General features: G+C 56.8%; 6 protein-coding genes across 6 annotated transcripts; 4 read left to right on the forward strand and 2 right to left on the reverse strand.

Annotated features, from left to right (window-relative positions):
* Window positions 1-806: 806 nt before the first annotated feature.
* PG985_010575 (ferritin-like domain-containing protein) lies at window positions 807-2,204 on the forward strand (the record flags this gene model as incomplete). The annotated part of the gene is made up of 1 exon (XM_066830343.1): window positions 807-2,204. The coding sequence occupies one exon, from the start codon at window positions 807-809 to the stop codon at window positions 2,202-2,204; it is 1,398 nt and encodes a 465-aa protein (XP_066681025.1).
* Window positions 2,205-3,124: 920 nt separating this feature from the next.
* Window positions 3,125-4,940, forward strand: PG985_010576 (uncharacterized protein; the record flags this gene model as incomplete). Its single annotated transcript, XM_066830344.1, has 2 exons — window positions 3,125-4,093; window positions 4,134-4,940. The coding sequence occupies 2 exons, from the start codon at window positions 3,125-3,127 to the stop codon at window positions 4,938-4,940; spliced, it is 1,776 nt and encodes a 591-aa protein (XP_066681026.1).
* Window positions 4,941-5,499: 559 nt separating this feature from the next.
* Window positions 5,500-7,514, reverse strand: PG985_010577 (uncharacterized protein; the record flags this gene model as incomplete). Its single annotated transcript, XM_066830345.1, has 3 exons — window positions 5,500-6,494; window positions 6,606-7,393; window positions 7,480-7,514. The coding sequence occupies 3 exons, from the start codon at window positions 7,512-7,514 to the stop codon at window positions 5,500-5,502; spliced, it is 1,818 nt and encodes a 605-aa protein (XP_066681027.1).
* A 2,428-nt stretch (window positions 7,515-9,942) lies between these two features.
* Window positions 9,943-10,938, reverse strand: PG985_010578 (uncharacterized protein; the record flags this gene model as incomplete). The annotated part of the gene is made up of 3 exons (XM_066830346.1): window positions 9,943-10,047; window positions 10,132-10,593; window positions 10,684-10,938. 3 exons carry the CDS (start codon window positions 10,936-10,938, stop codon window positions 9,943-9,945), a joined length of 822 nt encoding a protein of 273 aa, XP_066681028.1.
* A 694-nt stretch (window positions 10,939-11,632) lies between these two features.
* On the forward strand, window positions 11,633-14,319 carry PG985_010579 (uncharacterized protein; the record flags this gene model as incomplete). The annotated part of the gene is made up of 4 exons (XM_066830347.1): window positions 11,633-12,936; window positions 13,129-13,273; window positions 13,344-13,715; window positions 13,780-14,319. The coding sequence occupies 4 exons, from the start codon at window positions 11,633-11,635 to the stop codon at window positions 14,317-14,319; spliced, it is 2,361 nt and encodes a 786-aa protein (XP_066681029.1).
* A 1,235-nt stretch (window positions 14,320-15,554) lies between these two features.
* PG985_010580 (tripeptidyl-peptidase) lies at window positions 15,555-16,790 on the forward strand (the record flags this gene model as incomplete). The annotated part of the gene is made up of 4 exons (XM_066830348.1): window positions 15,555-16,371; window positions 16,430-16,508; window positions 16,564-16,566; window positions 16,628-16,790. The coding sequence occupies 4 exons, from the start codon at window positions 15,555-15,557 to the stop codon at window positions 16,788-16,790; spliced, it is 1,062 nt and encodes a 353-aa protein (XP_066681030.1).
* Between the last annotated feature and the right edge of the window lie 3 nt (window positions 16,791-16,793).

A 16,793-nucleotide genomic window follows, 5' to 3' on the forward strand; every position in this document is an offset into this window, starting at 1 on the left:
GCGCATCCCACCGCACCACCTTTCTAGCTCTGATATATTGGCCCGATCCAGTATTTGTTTTGATCGAAGAGGGAATTGGCAGGGGTACCGGCCCTGGAATGCCTGGAAAGTCAGACATATCTATGGGTCGTCCAGATGGCACTATGTATCGGTGTCATCCATACAGTATTCGCATTCCTATACTGCTATCGCCGCAGCCTGGGTGGTGGTGGGGTCTTGTTTATCTGCGCCATTGGACTATTGCAGATGGGCGCCGCGACGCTTGCCTCATTGGCTCAACCTGGCCCGGCCTCGTTACCGAGATTGCTCTTTCCAACGGCCAGGCCCACACAGCTAGGTGCGGTCCTCTATAACGATGACGGGTACATAGGCTTCGTGCGGGCGTGCATTGTCCCTGCATGGCCGCATTCGAACTGCATCGACTGCACCGTATGCGCATTGCCAACGTGACGGGCACTCTGCCTGCGTTCCCATCTCCGCTGAGAACTCCTGCGAACCCCGGGGGAGGTACCTGGCGAATGGCCCTGCCTATGTTGCCTAGCTATGCGAGGCTGTTGCTTTTTGTCATCATGACGGCCTGAGTAGCCCCCCATGTAACGATACCAAGATAGGACAGGCAAGCTCCTGTGTAGAGAAGCTCTGTCCAAGTCGTCATCTGCAGAAAGAAAAATGCAGATCGCGAGCTGCCAAGGGCTTGCTCTACTTCCGAAAAGCAGATATAAGGTGGGTGAAACACCCGGAGATTCTTGGATTTCCCTTTCCTCTCTTCATCCTCACCCAAGACACCCTCACTCCAGCCCACCATCATGACTTTCTCCAGAGTCCTCACCAGCGGAAGCCTTCTTGCGCTTGCATCCCGATGCTTCGCCGTCCCGGTGGTGTCCGAGGCTACGACCACCTTCACGTCCACCCCTACCGCGACCCCGTCGCAGATTCCCATCACCAACGTGACCTCCCACGGCCCCTACACTGGAACGCCGACCACCACCGGCGCTCTGTCTACAGATGTCTTGGCCCCGTCCGTTGCGCCTCTGCCCGCGGAGTCGTTCAAGTTCGACTACCCGGCCGATGGCAAGCTTCACGCCCCCGAGCCCGCTCCTTACACCCCCGCCGGCGGTCTGGGCACCAACGGCACCCTCCCCGTCTACCGGCCCATCAGTGACTTCGACTACGAGTCCCTGGCACTGGCTCTGTATCAGGAGTGGATCGAGCTCGACCTCTTCCACTGGGGTCTCGCCAAGTTCAGCGTCCAGGACTTCGAGGACGCCGGCCTGACTGCCGAGGACCGCTATCTCTTGGAGTTCATGGCCGACCAGGAGGTTGGCCACGCCACCCTGCTCACCAACATCCTCGGCGCTGAGGCGCCCGTCCAATGCACCTACAACTACCCCGTCAACAACGTCCGCGAGTACATCGACTTCTGCCAGAAGCTGACCCGTTTCGGCGAGTCGGGCGTCTACGGCTTCATCAACCACCTCGACTCCCGCGAGAGCGCCCAGCTGCTCCTGCAGTCCATCAGTACCGAGGCCCGCCAGCAGATGATCTTCCGCCAGTTCGAGGGCCTCTTCCCCATGCCCGTCTGGTTCGAGATCGGCATCCCCCAGTCCTGGGCCTGGACCCTGCTGGCCCCCTACATCTCGTCGTGCCCCGCCGACCAGACCCGCCTCATCTGGCAGAACATCCCCTCGCTCAACATCCTCAACCAGCCCAACCCGGCCCGCATCGACGGCTCCGACGTCTGGAACGAGACGACGGGCGGCTACACCAACACCCTCTCGACCGAAGATATCAAGCCCAACGAGGACTGCCTCAACTCCGACAAGGTCGGCGAGAACTGCGCGCCCGCCATCACCCACAACCGCACGAACCCGCTGTCGTACCCGGGCCGCCAGGTGTTCCTGACCTGGGACGCGCCGGGCCAGGCCATCGGGCCCAACAACAGCTACGTCTCGTCGACCTCGGCCTGCGACCCGCTGTACGCGGCCTGGGTCTCGCAGCTCAACGTGACCTACACGCCTCTGCAGAACATCAGCGGCAACTCGGCCTTCACCATCCAGCCCAACATGAGCACCTTCGAGGGCGACCCGGCCGTCAACGGGACCATCTTCCTGGCGCTCACCGACGCGGAGGTGCCGGTCACGCCGTTCAACTTGACCATGCTCAACCCCCACGTCGTGGCGCTGGGTATGTACCAGGCTGGCTAAGCGGGCGAAAGCCGCGGTTCCTTACTTCTATGTAATGATTGGACGTATGGTTTATGACGAACAAAGATTTGCTATTCACTACACTTTGATGAGGCGATTGGTCTCCGGATAAGCCGTTACGGGAGATGGTTGGGGATACTATTACGACAGCCTAATTACTCGCTAACGACCTGAACTACAAAAACGGGTCGTCAGTTTAATTTTTATTCATATTAATACTTATCACTTATGCTTAAACCAACTATTCCTATATACTCTTTCATGACTGTGTAAATAAATTTCTCTTAGTTGCCATTCAGTAGCTAACTGGTCACAGCAAAGCTGTCACTAACCCGGATTTTTCAGGTCATCCTTTTGTCTCCCTCCGCCACCATCGATGATGTTGGTCTCCCGGTGCCTACCTCTGAACTGGGAGTCATGTAGCAAGCATTCTGTCGTATCATCGTAGGGGTGAGCCACTCGTCGGCGGTTTTGGACATTCGTATGCGGTGGCTACTAGACGTATTGTTCTTCCCAAATTCATTTCAATTCTTCTTTGCTACCCCATCAATAGTATTTTGGGCACCGTGTCTACATAGATCAATGAACAAAGCTGGTCCTCCAGCTGGTTGGATTGTGTTCCGCAATGAGTCAACTCCTGTCCATCACCCTTTGTCCCATTTTCTGGTCGCCTTTCATATTCGAGCTCTTTGGCCACAGTTGAATAGATACACAATGAAATGAAGGATAGCCGCGAAGGGGCCTCATCGTCCTCTGAGCTGACCGTCACACTCTTGTCCGCTGGACAATACCTGACATACGAATTGTCTCTGCCTTCCTGCCACCTAGGCATACTCAGCCGTAGCCCATATCGTGAAAGTAACGCATGGATACCTCGAACTAAATCAGTTCATATACATACATAGTATAGTTGGCTCGCAATGTCAGCCCCAGGCTTGCCACCCCCGCCAGCACCGCTCCCCGGCTCGTCCCCAGGGCAACCTCTCGTGCTGTCGGACCCGGGCAGCGACGGCGGGGCACCTGCTGAACAGCAGCCGGACGCGGACCAAGATGGCGGCGGAGGTGGAGGTGGAGGCGGAGGCCAGCCTCCTCCCGTGGCGCCGCCAGTAGTCAGCACCAACAACCCGTACCAAGACCTGAAGCTCGGGCTGGTGCTGTGCAGCAAGAACGACAGATACCGACACATCACCACAGTCCCCAACGACGTCTCCGGGTTCCAGCTCCCCACGCCGGGCGCCCCGGGCAACATCGACAGCCTGCACTCGCTGCAGGCGGACATGCAGGCGTGGGTCACGGGCAACGCGCTCATCACGGCCATGGACAGCCTGGTCGACCAGATGTTGCCCGACGAGGTGCGGGACCACGTCTACGTGGGCAACTGGGAAGCGAGCGACCACTTCCGATTCCGCAACGGCGCCGCCGACGAGCGGCGACATAACGACCTCCTCGACCGGATCAGGCTCACCGACGACAACAAGCTCCGGGGCAACCGCCAGCTGCGCGACTTGCGCCGGCGGATCTGGTCGCTGCTGACGGTCAACGTCGACGGGAACCACTGGGTCACCGTCCTCATCGCCCTGAACCCCAGGGTCAGATTAGGCACGCCGCCCCCCAAGAAGAAAGACAAAGACGGCTCGGAGGAGCCCGCCGACGGCGACGACAAAAACAAAGACGGCAAGAAACCCGCCGTCGAGTCGGTGACGTACTACCCCGAAGTCCAGCGCCTCGCCCTCATCGAAGGCCTCTATCAAGACCGCGCCGGCCGCCGCACCGTCCGGCGCGGCATCTTCACCCGTCTCGAGTCCCTGCTGCGCCGGGCCGGCCTCCGCTTCCCCAGCGACGACCCGCGCGACTGGCGCCGCAACATCTGGGCCCCGGACCAGGACGACGTGAACTCGTGCGGCGTGCGGGGCCTATTGGGCCCTCAAGACGCTCCTAGGAAGACTCGCGCGCATCGGCGACGCGGGCGAGACCCGGTTCCGCACCATCGCCCCCGACGACCCCGAGTGCAGGTTCGTCTTCGAGCCCCTGCCCGGCTGGTTCCATTACGAGGCCGAGCGATGGGAGATTGTGGGGCGCAACGCCGGCGCGGTGGTGCGGGCGTGCGACTACCGGGCGCGCGTCGCCGTCGAGATCGTGCAAGAGGAGCAGGGGAAGGAGGCGAAGGAGGCCCTCAACCTGCCCAAGGAGGAGCCTGAGTACATCCTTTGGCCGACGCCGGAGCGGGATATCGTGCGGCGGCGGATGCTGCGGAAGCGACAGGGGACGCCCTCGGATGACGGCGGCGGCGGCGGCAGCGACGCGGGGTCCGGTCCCGAGCTCGGGTTTCGCAGGCTCAATCGCCGCAGACCCAAGTACCGGAAGACCCCCGTCGTGCTCGTCATGCCGCCGCCGACGGTGCGCAAGGGGGGGCGGTACCTGGACATCCTGCCGGCGGGGGACTATGCGGGAGGGGGCAGTCAGCTGGGCAGCGGCGGCGGCAACAACCTCGGCGGCGGCAGCAACGACGATAACCCCTTTACTCGCCGCCAGGAGGCACCCACCGGGATCATCCTCAGGTCCCGCCAGCCGGACGAGCAGGTCGAGGAGGGCGAGGAGCCGCCCCGGAAGAAGGTCAAGACGACGGCGGGCAAGAAGGGCATACCGCCGCTGGGGAAAACGCCGGCGGTGATGGTTGGGGGGAAGGGGACGCGGAAGGTTCCGCCCCGGAAGCCAGCGTTTATGTACCAAGTATAGGTGATGAATGGTGGCTGTGTAGGTGGGTGTGGGGACGGTGAGGCAACGACACTCGGAATATCCTAGCTTCTTCATCATCGATAAGCTTGAGACGGTACGGAAAGGGGCTCCCGGGTTCTGTGATTTGCCATCCGTGTTCATCCTGTTTCTCAAGCATTGTACATAGGTTCTTTAGATTATCACATTTGGTTGCTGTGTCGAATGGGATGGTCAACCTTTTCGTGTCATTGCCCTCAAGTCTCGGGTTCACTGTATGGCAGGGACACCCGCCCGGCACGCTCAACCAAGCACAATGTGTGGATAATTGTAAATGTACTCGGGGAAAAGTAATTGTCTTCTCGTGTCTATGTAAAGTGGCTATATAAAGGAAGGTGTCGAAGCGAAGAAGGAGAATTAATAGTAATCTAAAGGAGTGGAGGGTGGGGTGGTCACGTTTCTTCATGCCGGTCGTTAGTGTAAGCGCCTTCCCAAACCATCCGTTTTTGTCTTTATGTTGTTGTTTTTTTTTCTTTCCGTAGTAATGAAGTTCGTAGGAAAGTAGCCGATTCAATGAAACCCCTTAGAAGAATCTCCTAATGTACCCGGCCTTGCTGGTAGGGTACCCGTAGCCCCCGTCCTTGCTCGACGTCGTCGTGACCGGTGGTGGCGGCGGTGTAAACGTGGTCGAGACTGGTGGTGGTGGTGGTGGGGGTGTGACCGTGGTCGAGACCGGTGGTGGTGGTGGTGGAGCCGTGGTCGTCTCTGGAGGAGGCGGAGGCGGAGGAGAGGTTCCATAGCCGCCGCCGCCGCCATCGCACTTGCTCGCGGTCGTGGTCAGCGTCACCGTCGTCGGCGTCGCGGTGCAGTACCCGCCGCCGCCGCCCGTGGTCGTGGTCGTGGTCACGGTCACGACGCCGCCCGACTCGGTAATGGTGGTCGTCTCCGTGCTGCCGCTGCCGCTGATGGTGGTGGTGACGGGGACGGTTACCGTACCCCCGGGCACGGTCGTCGTGTAGCCTACGCCGCTGATGGTAGTGGGCACGGTCACGGTGCCGCCGGGCGCGGTGGTGGTGAGCGTGATGACGCTGCCGGGCAGGGTGGTCGGGACGGTGACATATACTGTGCTCGTGCCACCCGTGCCGCTAACCGTCGTGGTAGCGATGTCGCCGCCTGACACGACGGTGGTGGTGACTGTTGCGGTTGCTGTTGCCGTACCGCCGCCGGAAACGATGGTGGTTGGGACAGTTATGGTACCGGCGGGGACGGTCGTCGGGACGGTTACGTAGCCAGTGACGTAGGCGGTCGTGTACACGGTCGTGGTGTAGGCCGCGCCGCTGCCCGTGATGGTGGTGATACCTCCGCTAACCGTAGTCGTGCTGACGCCGCCCCCGGACACGAAGGTGGTGGTGACGGTGGCCGTTGCCGTGCCCCCGCCCGACACGACGGTGGTCGGGACAGTGACGTACTGGGTCGTGGTGTAGGCTGCGCCGCTGCCCGTGATGGTAGTGATGCCCCCGCTCGCGGTGATGTAGTCGGTGGTCGTGTAGGTTATGATGTCAGTACCGCCGCTACCGCCTGTGTTCACGTAATCAGACAATGGTTAGCCATCTTTACTTCAGTATGTTTATTGATGTGTAGAAAAGTCACCAAAGGGTACCTGAACGAATCTGAGAGGAAGGGACCTACTTTGCGTCACGGTGACCGTCGTCAGGCCTCCGGGAGCCGAGGTGCAGTAGCCGCCGGGCTTGGTGACGGTCGTGGTGTAGCCTCCGCCGGTGACCGTGACGTAATCCGTCTCCGTCGCGGTAGAGCCTCCTCCGCTGGTGGTGACCGTCACGTAATCCGTCTCGGTAGCGGTGCTGCCGCCGCCCGTCAGGGTCGTGGTAACCGTAACGTAGTCCGTCACTACGGCAGTAGAGCCGCCCGTGGAAACCGTCACATAGTCAGTCTCGGTGGCAGTACTGCCGCCGCCGGTAAGAGTTGTGGTAACCGTAACATAGTCGGTCGCTGTGGCAGTAGAGCCTCCGCTGGTGGTGACCGTGACGTAATCAGTCTCTGTCGCAGTGCTGCCACCGCCGGTCAGGGTCGTGGTCAGCGTAACATAGGACGTACCGCCGGCCGAGACGATGGTGGAGTACGAGTACACGGTGGAGTAGACGGTGGTGGGCTTCCCCCCGTCCTCCGTGGTCGTGGTGATGACGGTAGTGGGCACGGGCACCGTCGTGACAATGGGGACGCAGGACTCGGTGGTGGTCTCGGTGCACGTCGTCGTCTCCGAGACGGTGGTGGTCACGGGGTAACACGAACCACCCTGCGTCTGGGTGCCGTAGCCGTGACCGCCCCCTCCGTAGCCCCCTCCCCAGCCTCCACCGCCTCCCCCGTGGCCGCCGCCGCCGCCTCCTCCGCCGAAGCCGCCTCCTCCATAGCCGCCTCCCTCACCACCTCCACCCGGGACCGGGTTGGCGGCCGTGAGTCTTTGGGGAGGAAAGGGGGGTTAGCACATCGTCGGTCTGTTGGGACACTAGGGGTAGGCAGGGTCTGGGTAGGGATTCCAACTTACGTTGCGAGGAGTAGCAACGGGCTGAGCTTCAACATCCTATTGGCAGGTGCGGGGGAGATCAGTCAGCCAGGGGTCAAGAGCAGGACAGGCTGAGCGAGCGAGCGAATGTTGTCGATGAGTGAGTGAGTGACCAAAGAAGGGGGACGCTGAGAAGTTGCCTCGCTGTGCCTTGGGATTGGCAGGAGAGTTGTTGCTCGAAACCTTGGGATCAACGAGCCACTTTATAGTGACCCGGACATGTCCAAACAGAGCCATCCAACAGAGGAAGGCGACGGTGCTGCTGAACCTGTTACTCGGTGATACGAAAGCCACACACACGCAGCCCATCTTTCGATTCGATCGTTCCGTTCCCGGTCCATGTACTCACTCCCCATGGAGTCGGAAGAGTTTAATTAATCCGAACTGGGGATAGAACAGGGAAATGGAGGTTCTGTTACGAGAGAGAGAGAGAGCTGTCGTCCGAACCCCCTCGCCCAAGTTCATGTTGACCGGGCAATCCTTGGAGGGGAGTAGCTAGCTACCAACCACAGCATGAACCAAGCGTGATCCCCTCCCTCCCTTCCCCAGTCCAGTAGGACGGCCATAGGCTGACAGGCAGATTCCGGGTCGACGTAGGACATGGGCGACGGCCAGAGGCAGTCGTGTGTCCTGCAGTAGCAGCCTGCCTGCGTCATGTCGTGACTCCGCGCATCCCATCCATCCGTCCATGGGAGCGGGGTGGTGGAGGGAGGTTGGTGGTTGGTGTTCGAGAAAGGGGGACGAATTCCAGGCATTGGCCCGTCACCGACGATGATGATGCTGCGTCCAGAGCTATTGGCATGTCGTGATCCTGTTGCCGTGGGGGCCGAGCCAGGTGCGACTCGACCAAGGGCAGTAGTGCTTATTTCGCAGCGTCCTTCACCTTGCACAACACGTCTCCGTTTGGGCGTAGCTCTTTTCTTCTCTCTCGAACTACTGACCGAAAGAGACAATGTCCCCCCGAAACAGCCGTTGGCATGTTTGGCTCTCCCTATGCTCAGTTGACGTCGAATTGAGGTCATTCCTTCTGCAAACGGCCATATGTGTGGCTTGCATAGACCTCTTGGTCTCTGCCTTATCATTGGACGACTTAGACGATTCAGAAGCAGCGTCCCTTTGGCGTCGATGTCCAATATGGGACCTGGCAGTTGAGCTGTCTGGAAATAAACAAGAAAGTGCCCCCAAGAAGCAAGCATTGGACCAGGCTGGGGCAGGGTTCATGTCCCCGGACGGGGAACAAACGGGTCACATCGAGCAAGGCCTAGCGCGGTCCAGGTTGTTTGCTTCTCTGGGGGTTTGGTGGGTCGTACAGGCAAGAGCGATATGCGCCGGGAGAGAGTTCTCGTGCGGCTGGCCCGTATCTGCATCGTTCAGTGGTTGTATGACGTGCACGAGAAAAGTCGTGTGGCGGATTCCGATTGGCCACTGCCCGGTTGCCAACGGTCGCACGACTTGAGGGCCTGCGTGTGCGACGAAAGCCGGCAGCATGGCGAGATGGAGTGGCTTGAGAGCGATCGACAAGCCACCCTCATCAACATCTCGTGGGTCGGGCATGATTTCCCGGACGGCTGCAGCCAGCTTATATTGCGTCGAGGTGTCGAAGACATTCCAACGGCCAGTAAAAACTCCTTATTGGTGGTCTCAGCTGTCCCGGCTGTAGGCTTTGGGCTGCGGGCTTGACGCCGACGTCGCTGGCCTGCAGCTGCTGATCTGCTTGGTGGCGGTATCAGCCGCCTGTTCAAAACATGGATTCCAAGAATCTTCTAGCCCAGAACAATCTATCCCAGGCGATGAGGCTTTTGGTCCTACGATGAATAACAGTCTTTAGTATAGACCAGGAGCGGTGAGATGCTTGATGGTACTTTGCTTACGGATCATCCGAACTCCCCGTATCCCGGTGAAGTTAAGCATCATATCATTCAGCTTCGGTAGGGGCCTGACCGAGGTCACGAAGAGGCTAGAGCAATACGAGACCCCAGATCTCTTATGGGACGAATCATTCTCCTCCCGGTGGACTCGGGCCGAGTGCGTTGGCATCAGGGATGCGCTCCCGGTAAGGAGGATGAGACCAACGTCACTGAACCGATCGGCGGCAGCAAGCAGATACGAGAGACCTATAATTGGGATCAAAACCGAGAAACGATTGAACGACATTCAAAATGCATGGGGAAACAACATCTGCCCAAAGACGACAACGTGCAAGGCTCGTGGGGACCGCCTGGTCACTTACATGTAACGAGGGACTGAGCTGACCGACGCCATCATAATGAGATCATATCGGAAGCAGCTCTGTAAGCGAGACGAAAACTCATCGCATAAACTTGCCTCGTCAACTCGAGGCGTTACCAACTATCATGACCGCGCACATACTGTCCCTAAACAAAGCCAAACGCCCCAGGAATGCACAAGGACATCGCCACTCTACCGAGACCAGCCCAAGTCAGTTCAAGACGAGTTCTCCCGCGCAGCCTTCATCTCCATGTCCTTCTCATGACTCTTCGGTACCGTGACGAACGAAGGCGCGGTCATGCCATTCAGCTTTCGAAAAGCCTGTGCAACAAAAGGTCAGTCAAACTCTCGTATTCTCCCCAGTCCCCCCATTCACCACCAGCCTTCTCTCTGGTTTTCTCTCACCGAGAAGGGCCGCCACCAGCAGGCGTTCATGAAGGCCCACCAGCCCCACGCGACGCCCGTCCTGGCGGCGGCGCGCAGGGGGGCCAGCGGGAGGAGTTCGCTTACCTGGCTGACGGCGCCGTCGGGCAGCTTGTCGTCCCAGCGGTCCTCGACGCGGGTGATCTTCAGGCCGTCGGCGGCGTCGACGTGGATCAGGACGCGCGACGAGATGACTTGTTCTTTGCCCTTGGCCAGCGGCACCTTCGAGGCCACGACGTACTTGTTGGTCAGCTCCACCTCGATCGGGTTGCCCCCGCTCACCACCCGGTGCGACTGGATCTGGATCGGGCTGAACAGCGACGCCAGGCCGTACCACTGCGCCGCGAACCGCTCCCGGCCCTCGGCTACCGAGAGCGGGTCCGCGAAGACGGCGTCGTCTTTCCAGAGGTCGAGGTGCTTCTGGGTGGGGTTGCCCTCGAAGAGCTGGGAGGCTGTTAGTGGATTGTGGTGCCCAGATGCCTTCTGGGGCAGGTCGTGGTAAGTGTGTAGTGGGCAATCGTGTCGACGGCTTACATCTAATACGCTGGAGACTATGATCTTTTGTTGGTCGTTCAGTTTGACGCCCGGTCCCTCATTCAGGTTGGTGTTCTTCATGGTGAACGAGTCAAACGTCGAATTGGCCTTCTCCTGCGCCTGGGCAGTGGCCGAGGGAGTTCCCGTCGTAGCCATCGTTCGTCTGATGTGGTGATATGGTGTCACTGGATATCTTCTGCTAATGCTAGTAACAAGCGAACTGGCGGTAGGTCCCAGGAGAGATCGCTTAAACATTTGCTCTGGTTCAATTGGAAGTGAGAAGTTCTATGTAAACGATCAGAGGAGATCTGCCACATCGCCAAATAAACTGTATCAATTAACCTTGAGGGCGATGAAGCATCGATTATGACCACTCGACTCGTTGACGTCATGCAATCGGCCCCAGGCTCGGCGTTTCGACAGAGGCGTTGGTGGAGCATGTGCTTCGTCTCATCGAGCCCCGCGGCGGCCCGTCCCGGATCCCGCCTCCCTCAAACCTCTCGTCCGAAGCTTGGTGATATGCCTTCAGTTACTCTGTGCGAGGAGGCAGAAATAAAATGATGATATTTTCGTGACCCTTGGGCTTGGTCATCCAAGACCCAACAGTACCACGTTATTAGCTCAGTATCGTCCAATCATTCTGTATGTGGCTGCGAGCCTGCATCATTTTGGGGCTATGGGAGGGCTGTTCAGTGCAGTCCTCATCAGGCTCCCTCGATGCTTCGTGTAACCTCTCGTTTTCCTTCCACCTGCACCGTAATGATCAATAACTTGGTTTTTCGAGTCCCAGCGAGTGATTGCCTTCAGCAACCCCGGATAACATTTTACAAGACATAACCATCTTGGATTCTTGATAGCTTCGATCTTTACCCTCAGAGTGCTCACTCATAATACTCTACCATTGCCCTGGAGTTATTCAAATCAATTGAGTCTACGTTGCGGCTGTACCATGGAGCGGGGTACAGAAGAACCATCGCCCGGCGCCGAGTCTGCTCAGCCTGAGGCAGCGACCTTGAGTAAGACGAGTCGAGAATCCGACACACAAGATCGATCACAAGTTCCAAGCGGCGGGTCAATTCCAACTTCTTCAGACTCTACTCTTGAGGAAATGCAACGGCAGCTGGCCATCAATCTGGCCAGCATTGTCCAAAACACGGTCGAGAAGGAAACGAAAGAATTGCTCAGACAGATTCGAGACAACAGTGAGCGTCAGATCACCTTGCTCAAGGCTTCTCTACCAGATTCGTGGCGCAATGCTAGCCAAACAGACCAGCTCAGAACTGCGCTAAACAGTGAGGAGCCATGGCTGCCCTCGGACGAAGCACTCGTCAATATCAAGGTTGGTGGCAATGGCCAAGAGGTACACGATGCAGAACCCAGCTATACCCTCGAAGCCTTGCGAGGGGACTCTGATGCGATTGGGGGAAATGATAAAACAGCTGTGCTTATCATTCTCGCTGTTTGGGGATTTGCGAACGACATCTTGGACGATCCGGAATTAAGGGCTGATCTTGAGGTCCCACACAATGCTATTTCACGGGATTCGTCGAACAAACAACCTGGCCCGTTAAATTCATTCTTCGAGGATTTGGCGTCAAAACTCTCTGTATCCATCCCGGGCGGCCCTCCATACATTCAGACATACTTGCCACGGCATATGGAATTGAAACTGAATCGAGGGGGTAGCTTCATTCGAATGATACCAGGACCCAACGGCCATTCACGCCCAAACAAAGAATTCGCAAGACTCATAATGCAAGAATGGATACGGACGTCAAGTGTCGAGGTATCGAACACTTGGGGTATGGATCTTTCGAGGATGCAAGGCAATGAGGGATATGAGTCATTTGACATAATCCTGGCCCCTTTGAATCTCATGACAGAAACTTTCATGACATTGGCCGACATGGCACGTGTTATCTCACGGTCTGCACTCGCCGCGCCCGGTGGTTTTGATCCAACTTTCGTTTCTATGGCCGTTCAATTCCTGTTGTCATTTACTGGGCCGTGGAAACTCCGTTTCGGGCCCTTCAGCCGCTTTGCCCCTCTCAGATATGCCAAACGCTCGAAATACTCCTGCTATCTGAAGGAGGCGGCGTGGAAACTTCCAGGAAGATTGTCGAACTCCAACTTTGAAGATAAACTCAACTTGGCGGTGATATCTATGCACCATACGATACGCTTGTTCTCGCCCATGGATGAGAACCATGGTAATTTGCATGTAACTGATGAAGGGGGTATTCAAATACAGCGGTTTGTTGGTCAATTTGAATTTCGCCCACGAAAGCATCTCATAGACCAGGATAGTCTCATCAGAGTAACAGAAAAAAGGGTTTCTCTTCGGTTAACTACAAGCGTCTCTCAGTCTCACCCTGTAACCCAAGGGCTGTGGTTGGCTGATAGCAACGCATGGAGTATAGCCCTGGCTAGCGCAACGAGTACAAGGCACAACCATAATAACGGTGTGAGAAAGTGCATGTGGTATGGGGGTATTGCGATTTATCAAAAGGCCCTGGTAGATGTGTTGGATGGTTGGCATAAAGATTGGGAGAAACTACTGATCATGTTGGACGACGTGATGACTGTGCAAGTAAGTTGTTATTACGAGCTCTGCTTTCAATACAACATATGCGTGTAGGTCAAAAGCTGACAGGCTATAGATCGAAGACATATATGACACTAAGAAAAGAGCTTCGCTGATGTTTGAAACGAGCACTGGTAGCAAGTTTGAAAGGTCGGACAGATATTTCTTCGTTACCGAGCTGCTTAGAATATCCGCCGAATGGATTAAAGAGACGGGCAACGATTTGCAACATCTGCAAGCAGTTACAACCCGAGAGTTGTTGAAGGGTATAGCACATGCAAAGCACAATTACAATGGCGAACACCCCAACACTATATCATGGGAGGCCTGCGCAGATGTGATCAGTCACAATTGGACAATCGTTTTTCAAGCATATGAAAAGTACGAAAAGGATCTTCTGGGCAAAATTGAGCGAAAGGCGCAGGAAGTCAAGAGCCTCAGAGATGGGGTGAGTAGTTCCGGCTCCAATGGGAAGGGGACATACATAAGAGCTCTGCTAATACAGCTTCCAGCTCTTCAGTGCGACGTCTGTACGGGAGGCCACGAAGAGCACCAGCATCAATGAGTATATTCTAGTCTTTACTGTTATGACTATCACATACTTGCCGCTCGGCTTCGTGGCGACACTGTACGGGATTGACATGTTCAACTTTGATATTCCTGGACAGACCACCTCGTTCGCCATCACGACAGTGTTAGTCTCCTTGGCAACCTACCTCGCCGCTTGGGGAATCATGTACGGAGTTCGGCAGCGCCGTAAGAAGGGCGGCTTGGGCGAACTGCTTTCGGGGCTGAGAGGCTGGATCGGAATTTCCGCGGATACGGCGAAGCGTGCCTTGAGAGTCAGGAACGGTCCCAAGCAAGCAGCAGGGTGGTCTCGCCGACCAGAAATTGAAGTAAGGATCGACCAAGAGCTTCCCGCAGAACCGCCAAAGGAGGATGCACGGGAGGGTAAAAAGAGGGAGGCAAATTTTAGGAAAAAGTACCTGAGCTGGAATGTGATTCCTACTTGGCCCATTAGAAGGCGCCAACACCAGGAGGCAGGTGTTTAGATGACATGAAAACAGCTTAGCAGGCTTTGTTTGAAACTGGATCCAGATTGTAGCTTCCCGTCTGTAATTAGGACGACTTGAGCAATGAAACAACCACCATTCAGAAACAACGTTCGTCCATGTCGAGCAAGTCGCAAAAAGGGAGAGGACAAAAGGCCGAAAACTTACAGCACCAATTAGAGATAGAGCCAGTGATTAGGCGCTGGAAGTACCGAACCAGAGTCATGCTGGGTTATGGTCGGATGACAAGCTGTTCCAGACCACCGAATCGTATTACACCACTCGTTTTGTTACTGCTGCTGGCTTGATAGCCTACTGATGGCAAACACCGCTTGCAGACCTAGAGAACCAGATCGTTGGTTTGAGGGGTTTCGTGGTAGAGGCTTCGCAGAAGTAGATAGCTCAAAGCACTGGAGGACCACCAGACGCAACAAATACCCTTACCACCTTTGCCGATCACATACCGAAAAGAAATCACCGTCAGCGTGTAAGGTCGTAACAGAGAGGAGCATGCGCTGTGCGGTGAGATCGTTGCAGATTCCAAAAACGGACCAATGGGCATCCTCGGGGCAGAGAGAGAACCTTACACGTTACCCCGCAGTCCAATTATTGATTAAACGGCGCATACAGGTAAGGTTTCTGTTCCTTGCTTTTGTGTGCCTGAAATTGCGATGCCCGCCTTGCATACGACCTGCCATATTGCGCCGTGGCCCGGATGTTGTGTTTAGCCATTGTCGGCCATGGTGCAACTGGCAAGATGATTGCGGCCTCTTTATCCTATCGGAGGAGACCAAGTTGCCAGTGTTCCCACCTATGGAATCCACCACGAGCCTCAGTCCAGCCGGCTGCAGTGCCGCTGCCCCTGATAAGCTTTGACTTGGCGCCTTAAGCATACCGCCTAGCTGTGTGCCCCCGACTAGCCATGTACCGTGCTTGACGACCTGCCAAGAAGGGAAATGATGAATCGCATCCAAACGATAAGGTGCGACCCGTTATGGTGCGTTTCTGCAACCATCTTGCATGACTAGACGTGCCTTCCCGATGACCTTCCTCTTTGTAGGATTCGTGGGATCATTAGTAGCGCATTATGCAATGATTTGGAGAAGGATATATAAGTAGGCTCGGGCAATCCCCTTCCCACACCCCGGAACTTCGCCAGCCGAACCAGCACAGCTGCTTGTTCCTCTCCCGGTCGCTCACTGTATACTTAGAGAGAGCTCATCCTTACCTTCGCTATGCTGACCCTGCTCGCTCTGTGTGCCGGGGTGGTGGCAGGCCGAGTAGTCGACAGCCTCGACGGTGTCCCCCGCGGTTGGACTTTCGTGCGCGATGCTGCTCCGTCGGACCCAATCCTCCTGCGGGTTGCTCTTCGTCAGCAGCGTGCCGCGGCGTTGGAGCAGGCCGTGCTGGAGATATCCACGCCTGGACATGCCAATTACGGCATGCACCTCTCGCGGGATGAAGTGAAAGCCTTTACCGCGCCCTCCAAACAGGCGGCGACCAGCGTCACGAACTGGATCTCGAAGAGTGGGATCGAACCTGTTGTCGACAATGACTTCATTACCATCAACACCACCGTTGCCAAGGCCGATGCGCTGTTGGAGACCACTTTCGCATGGTACCAATATGAAGACAGCGCCACGCCGCGCCTCCGCACCTTGGCATACAGCGTCCCCGACGATCTGGTGACGCACGTCGACATGGTGCAGCCAACAACTCGATTCGGGAGGTTCTCGACCAAGAAGTCCACCGTGTTCGAGGTGCATTACCCCGACGACGACGCGGCTAAGACCTTCAAGTCGGCCAAAACCGCAGATGACGTCTCCTGCAGCCCCGTCACGCCGGCCTGCCTCAAGTCGCTGTACAACATCAACTACACGGCGCCCGCCACCGGGAACTTGCTGGCGATCGCGTCGTACCTCGAGGAGTACGCCCGGTACTCGGACCTGCAGACCTTCGAGTCTCAGTACGTCCCGGCTGCCAAGGGGCAGAACTTCACCGTGGAGCTGGTCAACGGGGGCCTGGATGATCAGGACAGTACCGATAGTAGTGGTGAGTTACTCTCTGTATGTCCCTATATAACACGACCTTAGTGGCTGATGGCGAACAGTTGAGGCGAATCTTGATCTCCAATACGTGGTGGGCGTTGCCCAGCCAATACCTGTGCTAGAATACAGCACAGGAGGTCGGTAAGTCTATCCTACGAAAACGTCATGAGGTTTCTTGTTGCTAACACTTGTATAGGGGGTAAGTCTTTTGTTTTCCACGGGAGAATCCCAATATGATGATATCTGACTAACTCTTGAAGACCCCTCGTCCCTACCAAGACACAGCCAACGCAGCCGGGAGACAACGAGCCGTACTTGGAGTTCCTGACTTACATCTTGGCCCAAGACGATGCCGATCTCCCACAGACCCTGTCGACGTCCTACGGAGAGGAGGAGCAGTCCATCCCCGGGAGTATGCCTTGAAAG

This window comes from Apiospora marii (assembly GCF_038362585.1).
Source record: "Apiospora marii strain CBS 49790 chromosome Unknown utg000007l_segment0_segment0, whole genome shotgun sequence".
NCBI classification, from domain to species: domain Eukaryota; kingdom Fungi; phylum Ascomycota; class Sordariomycetes; order Amphisphaeriales; family Apiosporaceae; genus Apiospora; species Apiospora marii.